Source organism: Lucilia sericata, unplaced genomic scaffold (assembly GCF_015586225.1).
Source record: "Lucilia sericata isolate MDLA Ls3-8-SP2 unplaced genomic scaffold, ASM1558622v1 Contig001749F_arrow, whole genome shotgun sequence".
Lineage (NCBI taxonomy): Eukaryota > Metazoa > Arthropoda > Insecta > Diptera > Calliphoridae > Lucilia > Lucilia sericata.
This window is the reverse complement of record NW_023995652.1, coordinates 57501-67977: the sequence shown is the minus strand read 5'-3', so window position 1 is coordinate 67977 and position 10477 is coordinate 57501. Positions and strand designations below refer to the sequence as shown.

The 10477-nt window shown below is 31.8% G+C and overlaps 1 protein-coding gene across 1 annotated transcript in view; it reads right to left on the bottom strand.

Moving 5' to 3' along the window:
- Window positions 1-8234: 8234 nt before the first annotated feature.
- The window catches only part of LOC119612588 (mucin-2-like), a 4395-nt gene continuing 2152 nt past the window's right edge, over window positions 8235-10477 (bottom strand). The window contains exon 2 of the mRNA XM_037968397.1: window positions 8235-10477. This exon is cut by the window's right edge and continues 2006 nt beyond it. Within this exon, the coding sequence (XP_037824325.1) occupies window positions 8291-10477 (2187 nt within the window). The 3' untranslated portion in view covers window positions 8235-8290.

The following is a 10477-nucleotide window of genomic DNA, read 5'->3' as shown; positions in this document are numbered from 1 at the left end:
ATGTATATTTAAAAGCTTTATCGGCTTATTAAACTGTCTAATCTGGTTTATGTAGGGAATGGGTTAGTTATAAACTAAATCAAGTGTGTTTCTATTTATGTCCGTTTTAGCTTTAATTTTTTTGCTAAAATGAAATCTTAGTTTTCAAAGAAGCTTCTTTGTATTCTGCTATAATAAAGTTTCACTTTTTGAGTAAATAAAAATTCTGGGAAACATCTTTTATAAAATCTTGGGTAAACTGTTTGCGAGAAGTATTTAAATAATTCTAAAAATTTATACAACAATTGAACTAGCATCAATGGGCTAACAATCATTTTGTTAACAAATTTATCTAAATAATAAATAATATTTAAATGTTACTTAATTATAATAAGAAAAATATAATTTTATTTTTAAACCACCTACATGTATACGTAACTAAATATATTCAAATGAAAATTTCCGTTAGTATGTACAATGTATGTATGTACATATATTTATATTTGTCTTGTAACCCATCTGCAATAATAAGTTGTTCTGTTTTCACTTCAATGTCACTGTACGTAAGTATTTATTAAATAAATTTTGTAAAATAACATGAAAAAGGAATACTTAAACCTTAACCACCTTGTCTTCAACACATACATACATTTTCACCTGCAAATATTCTCAATGGCAAGGAACTATGGAAATAAATTATTTACATTGTTTTTTGGCACATGTTGGCGGAGAAGGAGAAAGAAAATACAAAATGACTCAAATAAGAAATTCAACATTTTATGGTTGGGAAAGTCTGTATGTATGTTTATATGTATGCATTATACATACATAACTTATATGTATACATATAAATCATTTTAAATGTCCTGACAATGAAAAGCGCAATTTGTTTTCATGTTTTTTTTTTTTTTGGTGTTAATATTTAGTACCAAAAACAACAACATTGCGTCTCTTACTAAGAGTAATCGTCTTGAAAGCAACAGGTTTTATTACAAATTTTAAAACGATTTTAGAAACCTTAAATAGAAAATTTAATTCATACAAATGAAATAATTGGAAATTCATTCAACAATAAGATATTTTATAGACAAATGTTATATGGAAGTTGCTAAACTAAACTATAGACTAGACTCTAGACTAGACTATAGACTAGACTATAGACTAGACTATAGACTAGACTATAGACTAGACTATAGACTAGACTATAGACTAGACTATAGACTAGACTATAGACTAGACTATAGACTAGACTATAGACTAGACTATAGACTAGACTATAGACTAGACTATAGACTAGACTATAGACTAGACTATAGACTAGACTATAGACTAGACTATAGACTAGACTATAGACTAGACTATAGACTAGACTATAGACTAGACTATAGACTAGACTATAGACTAGACTATAGACTAGACTATAGACTAGACTATAGACTAGACTATAGACTAGACTATAGACTAGACTATAGACTAGACTATAGACTAGACTATAGACTAGACTATAGACTAGACTATAGACTAGACTATAGACTAGACTATAGACTAGACTATAGACTAGACTATAGACTAGACTATAGACTAGACTATAGACTAGACTATAGACTAGACTATAGACTAGACTATAGACTAGACTATAGACTATAGACTAGACTATAGACTAGACTATAGACTAGACTATAGACTAGACTATAGACTAGACTATAGACTAGACTATAGACTAGACTATAGACTAGACTATAGACTAGACTATAGACTAGACTATAGACTAGACTATAGACTAGACTATAGACTAGACTATAGACTAGACTATAGACTAGACTATAGACTAGACTATAGACTAGACTATAGACTAGACTATAGACTAGACTATAGACTAGACTATAGACTAGACTATAGACTAGACTATAGACTAGACTATAGACTAGACTATAGACTAGACTATAGACTAGACTATAGACTAGACTATAGACTAGACTATAGACTAGACTATAGACTAGACTATAGACTAGACTATAGACTAGACTATAGACTAGACTATAGACTAGACTATAGACTAGACTAGACTATAGACTAGACTATAGACTAGACTATAGACTAGACTATAGACTAGACTAGACTAGACTATAGACTAGACTATAGACTAGACTACTAGAATTTAGACTTATTTTGATTTAACTACTACCCAAATCTGAGAAACATTTTGTGTTTCTTAAGTAATTCTTAGATGTTCTTCGGCAAAAGTTCTACATTAGTTCATTGAAACGTATGAGTTCTGAAACAATTTCTTGGAACTAGTTTGAAAAAATCTCAAAAAACACAATAATTAATTAAAGATTTTACATGAAAACAAATATCTTCTAAAATTTGAAAAAAAAAACTTAATTAAAAATTTACCAAGAATTGAACTCGAAGAAGTGAAAGAATATAATTTTGTTTGTTATACGTTAAAAATATAGCAAAAAAACATTAAAATTAATACGAGTTTTGTTTGATTAACCGAATAATGTTTAATTAACCGATTAATAATCGGCTAACAAAAAACATCAATTAATTATTTCTCTAATACAGCGAAAACGACAAAAACCAGAATATGTAATGAAATTTTAATGTCGTGACTTTACTATTTATTGTTGGCGTATGAGGTATTTTACATCATGATAATATTACGTATACGCACTTATTATAACCTACTAATAGAATTGTTCATATGTGACGTATACGTAATAAAGCAAATTAATCAAATTTTATAACTCATTCGCATGTTATAATATATTTTACATTAGAGTGGCCCCAAAACACAAGTTGTTGATGTATTTGTGTAAGAAACCATATGCAAATTGATTAATATATGTAAAGTTATGGAAAGAGTCTTTGAATGACGTACATATATAAAATGTTCTTATAATATGGACAAAAGTTAAAAAAATAACTCTTTGATGTATTTATGGTTAATTTTTATAGGAAAAAAGGTATACTTGCTATATGAGGGCCATCCTAATGCATACTTATGTCCCTGAATAAGAATCCTGAAAAGTTATATTATGTTCTGTTCATCAAATAGAAATTTTTATTGAAAATCTGACACCTAACTTTGATCATATAAGGTCTGGGTATCAAGGATTCAGAAGACGTTATTTTAAATTTATTTATTTTCTAATTCAGCTTTAGAAAATGAAAATGAAGTTATTTTTTTATGGATTCTCACTCGCCCACGTCTAGGTATGAGTTATTCAATTTTTCTTGGTTTATTATTAAAATAAATATAAATTCAATTTAAAAGAAAACCTTCTATTGTGGTTTCTGTCACAGTAAGGGCGAAATATTTTTAATTTAAACTATCTTATAATACATCCATATAAAGGAAATTCCAGAAATTTTCTTTCACCTATCTATTGCAGAGGATGAGGGTGTAAACACACATACATACATATGGTACCTTTAGGTTCTTTTAATTTTTACTTTAAACTGTAATATTATTTCAACTATCATGAAAACTTGGCACAAAAATTCCAAAATTTTACTTGCCTACTTTTATAATGCATTACTTCTAATAAAAATTAAATATTTTGTAGAATTTTTTAGTATGTTATTATTGCTTTCCCAGTTAATTTGCATATACATACATGCAGACAATATGTACATTAAATTTCTGGGAAATCTGCATTTTATGCATCAAGTAAAAACTTCCAAAAACATATTCTATTCCAAATATAGAAATGTCAAACAATGACAGATTACATACTCCATACGGATTATACGTTACATTGTACATACATACCTACATAGACATACATATGTATGTATATTTATGCACCTGAATAACTATTAACATTAAGGCATTCCCAAATTCTTTATATTTTTAAATTGTTAACAATGCTTCAATGGATAGCAGAGAACTTCTTATTTTAAGGTTATTCCTAATTGAGTACTAATCACCTTCAACAAATTTTAATATTGAATCCACAATTAAGGCCACCCTAATATATAAATCTATGAATCCATGAATGTATGTTAAAAAAAAATAATTTTTACTTTTTCACCAAATCAAAACAAAAATTGCATTATGGATGTAATATGGATGTCTATAGTTTAGTCTATAGTTTAGTCTAGTCTATAGTCTAGTCTATTTTCTAGTCTATAGTCTAGTCTAGTCTAGTCTATAGTCTAGTCTAGTAGTCTAGTCTGTAGTCTAGTCTGTAGTCTAGTCTGTAGTCTAGTCTATAGTCTAGTCTATAGTCTAGTCTATAGTCTAGTCTATAGTCTAGTCTATAGTCTAGTCTATAGTCTAGTCTATAGTCTAGTCTATAGTCTAGTCTATAGTCTATCTATAGTCTAGTCTATAGTCTAGTCTATAGTCTAGTCTATAGTCTAGTCTATAGTCTAGTCTATAGTCTAGTCTATAGTCTAGTCTATAGTCTAGTCTATAGTCTAGTCTATAGTCTAGTCTATAGTCTAGTCTATAGTCTAGTCTATAGTCTAGTCTATAGTCTAGTCTATAGTCTAGTCTATAGTCTAGTCTATAGTCTAGTCTATAGTCTAGTCTATAGTCTAGTCTATAGTCTAGTCTATAGTCTAGTCTATAGTCTAGTCTATAGTCTAGTCTATAGTCTAGTCTATAGTCTAGTCTATAGTCTAGTCCTATAGTCTAGTCTATGTCTAGTCTATAGTCTAGTCTATAGTCTAGTCTATAGTCTAGTCTATAGTCTAGTCTATAGTCTAGTCTATAGTCTAGTCTATAGTCTAGTCTATAGTCTAGTCTATAGTCTAGTCTATAGTCTAGTCTATAGTCTAGTCTATAGTCTAGTCTATAGTCTAGTCTATAGTCTAGTCTATAGTCTAGTCTATAGTCTAGTCTATAGTCTAGTCTATAGTCTAGTCTATAGTCTAGTCTATAGTCTAGTCTATAGTCTAGTCTATAGTCTAGTCTATAGTCTAGTCTATAGTCTAGTCTATAGTCTAGTCTATAGTCTAGTCTATAGTCTAGTCTATAGTCTAGTCTATAGTCTAGTCTATAGTCTAGTCTATAGTCTAGTCTATAGTCTAGTCTATAGTCTAGTCTATAGTCTAGTCTATAGTCTAGTCTATAGTCTAGTCTATAGTCTAGTCTATAGTCTAGTCTATAGTCTAGTCTATAGTCTAGTCTATAGTCTAGTCTATAGTATAGTCTATAGTCTAGTCTATAGTCCTAGTCTATAGTCTAGTCTATAGTCAGTCTATAGGTAGTCTAGTAGTCTATAGTCTAGTCTATAGTGTAGTCTATAGTGTAGTCTATAGTGTAGTCTATAGTGTAGTCTATAGTGTAGTCTATAGTCTAGTCTATAGTCTAGTCTATAGTCTAGTCTATAGTCTAGTCTATAGTGTAGTCTATAGTGTAGTCTAGTATAGTCTAGTCTATAGTCTAGTCTATAGTCTAGTCTATAGTCTAGTCTATAGTCTAGTCTATAGTCTAGTCTATAGTCTAGTCTATAGTCTAGTCTATAGTCTAGTCTATAGTCTAGTCTATAGTCTAGTCTATAGTCTAGTCTATAGTCTAGTCTATAGTCTAGTCTATAGTCTAGTCTATAGTCTAGTCTATAGTCTAGTCTATAGTCTAGTCTATAGTCTAGTCTATAGTCTAGTCTATAGTCTAGTCTATAGTCTAGTCTATAGTCTAGTCTATAGTCTAGTCTATAGTCTAGTCTATAGTCTAGTCTATAGTCTAGTCTATAGTCTAGTCTATAGTCTAGTCTATAGTCTAGTCTATAGTCTAGTCTATAGTCTAGTCTATCGTCTAGTCTATTAGTCTAGTCTTATAGTCTAGTCTATAGTCTAGTCATAGTCTAGTCTATAGTCTAGTCTATATGTTCTAACTATAGGGTAGTCTCTAGTCTAGTCTAGTCTAGCCTAGTCTAGTCTAGTCTAGTCTAGTCTAGTAGTCTAGTCTAGTCTAGTCTAGTCTAGTCTAGTCTATGTCTAGTCTAGTCTAGTCTAGTCAGTCTAGTCTAGTCTAGTCTATAGTCTAGTCTAGTCTATAGTCTAGTCTATAGTCTAGTTTATAGTCTAGTCTATAGTCTATAGTCTAGTCTAGTCTATAGTCTAGTCTAGTTGCTAGTCTAGTCTAGTCTAGTCTAGTCTAGTCTAGTCTAGTCTAGTCTAGTCTAGGTCTAGTCTAGTCTAGTCTAGTCTAGTCTAGTCTAGTCTAGTCTAGTCTAGTCTAGTCTAGTCTATAGTCTAGTCTATAGTCTAGTCTATAGTCTAGTCTATAGTCTAGTTTATAGTATAGTTTATAGTCTAGTTTATAGTCTAGTTTATAGTCTAGTTCATAGTCTAGTTTATAGTCTAGTCTATAGTCTAGTCTATAGTCTAGTCTATAGTCTAGTCTATAGTCTAGTCTATAGTCTAGTCTATAGTCTAGTCTATAGTCTAGTCTATAGTCTAGTCTATAGTCTAGTCTATAGTCTAGTCTATAGTCTAGTCTATAGTCTAGTCTATAGTCTAGTCTATAGTCTAGTCTATAGTCTAGTCTATAGTCTAGTCTATAGTCTAGTCTATAGTCTAGTCTATAGTCTAGTCTATAGTCTAGTCTATAGTCTAGTCTATAGTCTAGTCTATAGTCTAGTCTATAGTCTAGTCTATAGTCTAGTCTATAGTCTAGTCTATAGTCTAGTCTATAGTCTAGTCTATAGTCTAGTCTATAGTCTAGTCTATAGTCTAGTCTATAGTCTAGTCTATAGTCTAGTCTATAGTCTAGTCTATAGTCTAGTCTATAGTCTAGTCTATAGTCTAGTCTATAGTCTAGTCTATAGTCTAGTCTATAGTCTAGTCTATAGTCTAGTCTATAGTCTAGTCTATAGTCTAGTCTATAATCAAGTATATAGTCTATTCTATAGTCTAGTCTATAGTCTAGTCTATATTCTAGTCTAGTCTAGTCTATAGTCTAGTCTAGTCTAGTCTAGTCTAGTCTAGTCTAGTCTAGTCTAGTCTAGTCTAGTCTAGTCTAGTCTAGTCTAGTCTAGTCTAGTCTAGTCTAGTCTAGTCTAGTCTATAGTCTAGTCTAGTCTAGTCTATAGTCTAGTCTAGTCTAGTCTAGTCTAGTCTAGTCTAGTCTAGTCTAGTCTAGTCTAGTCTAGTCTAGTCTAGTCTAGTCTAGTCTAGTCCAGTCTAGTCTAGTCTAGTCTAGTCTATAGTCTATAGTCTAGTCTATAGTCTAGTCTATAGTCTGTAGTCTATAGTCTTGTCTAGTCTATATTCTCTTCTATAGTCTAGTCTAGGCTAGGCTATTGTCTATAGGCTAGTCTCTGGTCTAGTATATAGTCTTGTCTATAGTCTAGCCTCTAGTATAGTGTGTAGTCTATTCAATATTATTGTCTTGACATTGAAATATGTTCTTACAAATGTTTGCAAATATAAAAACAATATAAAGGATTATAAAATGTATTAATTGAATTCTAAAATAATTTGGTAATTCTCATACATAGTTGTGTAAGAGTATCAAAGAAACCCGTTTTCAGTTAAATTAATAAAATGCCGAAAAATATACAAAATCCTTGACCGAATTTTTGAAACAGTAAAGATTTACGTATCAACAATTCCATTAACCCATGAACACACGTGTGAGTAGTATTTGCTGAACAACCAAAAAGACCTTTTAAAGGACAATGACTGCCAAAAAAATAACTGAGTCAAGTAAATATTCAAGATAAACAATCAATCAATTTTGTGCTAAAAGTATTTATTAGTTGTTATTTCATTCACATAAATAATTTTTCTTTCAAAAATATTGATTAGATAAGTAAGTAGGTAGTATTATTTATTATTTATTGCCAATATAATTTTAAATGTGTAAGAAGAAATATGTTATTTTAAATTTTTACGTCAAAAGTATTATGTATGCGTTTTTAATAACAGCATCATTAATCAGTATTTAAAAAAACGTGATTTTTTATATGGATTTTTTAAGCAGCACATGATTCACATGTTCTTTTGCTTGAATTCTGAAGGTTTTGTTGAGAACCACAGCATGTGGTGAAACCAATTGAAAGATTTTAATAAACTATAAGGACGTCAATCGATGATAACTTAGAAGATACATAAGTTTTAAATTGAGAATCGATATAAATTGTCAATAAATCTTACAAAAATATAGTTAGAAGAAAACAACAAAATATATCGTAATATCATATTCAAAAAGTGATAACTCACTAAATAAATAAGCTAATTTAGCAATTTTTGAATATGGCGTCTCGATATATTAAAGTTTTAAGTACAAAAAGTTTTACTGCAAATATTTAATTTATTTATGTAATTATCATTTCAATCTCGAATCACATTATTGTGGACAATTTTTCACAAAAGCCTTATAGTTACAAACAAGTCCCTCTATATCGAAGTACTGACCACGAGGACAATATAGAGAAACTGCGATACCGTTTAAGCAAACATAGTATTTATTACAATTCTTACTATCGCGCACAAATGATCCACTCTTTAGGGTTTTGCAATCTTCCGGCTTAAGATTGAGTAAATAATTGATATCTGATGATTTATTTGTTGTTGTTTCGGTAGTTGTCGGTTGATAGGGCAATTGTTTCTTCTTTAAAACTGTCGTTGAAGTCTTTTTATTTTTGCGCTTTTTAGTGACAACTGGTTCTTTATATTCTGGCTGACAATCGACAGCTTCTGGATAATTGCACATTTTTAATTTATCATCGAATAAGTAGTGACCAGGACAACGTTGAGCATAGGCTTTCTGTTTGTAGCAAGTATAATATTTATTACATTGCTTGGTATCTTTAACGAAATAACCATCCGGATGATCTGCACATATGGAGTTTATACCGGAAACGTTTTGAATTTTATTTTGTGAATATTTTGAACTACTGGATGTTGTTGTAGTTTGCCTACAGGTTGTAGTTTGTGGTTTCGTAGTGCATGTTGTAGTTGTGGTTGTTTTACAAGTAGTAGTTGTTGTTGTTGATGTAGTAGTTGTGTTAGTAGTCGTTGTTTTTGTAGTAGTGGTTGATGTAGTAGTTGTGCTAGCAGTCGTTGTTGTAGTGGTTGTTGTTGTAGTTGTTTTTGTTGTAGTTGAGCTAGTAGTCGTTGTAGTAGTTTCTGTTGTTGTAGTTGTTGCCGTAATTGGAACTACAGTAGTTGTTACCGAAGTTGTTGTTGTAATTTTTGTATTTGCATCCGTGGTTGTAGATGTTTGTGTAGGATTTGGTGTGCTTTCGGTGATTGGTTCCGATGGATTTGCTGTAGTTGTAATGGATGTAATTTTAGTTGTCGTTGGTTCTGTTGCAGTAGCTGTTTGCGTGCCTTCTGTCGTTGGTTCCGTAGCACTTTTAGTAGTTGACACTGGTGTCGTTTCTGTAGCAGTTTTTGTAGTTGACACTTGTGTCGTTTCTGTAGTTGGCTGTGAGGTTGTTGTCGATTCTGTTGCAGTGGTTGTTTGTGTGCCTTCTGTCGTTGGTTCCGTAGCACTTTTAGTTGTTGTCACTGGTGTCGTTTCTGTAGCAATTTTTGTACTTGTTTCTGTAGTTGGCTGTGAGGTGTTTGCTGTAGTCGTGGGGGATGTAGCTTTAGTTGTTGTCGATTCTGTTGCAGTAGTTGTTTGTGTACCTTCTGTAGTTGGTTCCGTTGCAGTTTTTGTAGTTGACACTTGTGTCGTTTCTGTAGTTGGCTGTGAGGCGTTTGCTGTAGTCGTTGGGGATGTAGCTATTGTTGTGGTTGTTTCTGTTGCAATAATTGTTTGCGTGCTTTCCGTCGTTGGTTCTGTAGAAGCATTTGTTGTTGACTCTGGTGTGGTTTCAATAGTTGATTGTGAAGTGATTGCTGTAGTTGTGGGGAATGAAGCTTTAGTTGTTGTTGGTTCCGTAACAGTTCTTGTAGTTGATACTGGTGTCGTTTCCGCAGTTGGCTGTAAAGTATCTGCTGTAGTCGTGGGGGTTGTAACGTATGTTGTGGTCGATTCTGTTGCAATAGTTGTATGTGTGCCTTCTGTCGTTGGTTCCGTAGCGGTATTTGTAGTTGACACTGGAATCGTTTCTGTAGTTGGTTCCACAGTATTTGTAGTTGAATCCGGTGTGGTTTCAATAGTTGATTGGGAAGTGTTAACTGTTGTGGTGGGGGAAGTAGCTTTAGTTGTCGTTGATTCTGTTGTAGTAGTTGGTTCTGTAAATGTTGTTGTTGTTGGTGACTCTAGTGTTGTTTCATTAGTTGTTTGTGAAGTATTTGTTGTAGTCGTTGGCGTAGTATCTTTAGTTGTTGTTGGTTCTGTTGTTGTAATTGTTTGCGTGCTCTCTGTCATCTGCACTGATATGCTAGTCGTAGTCGTGGGAGATGTAGCTTCGGTTGTAGTGGGTTCTAAAACATTTATGGTGGTTGACTCTACTGTAGTTTCAGTAGTTGTAGATGGTTCAACATTTGTGGTTGATTCTGGTGTAGTTGCAGTTGATAAAGGAGTTGATTCAATGTTTGGAGGAGATGTAGCTTCTGTATATATCTGAGGGGATCTATT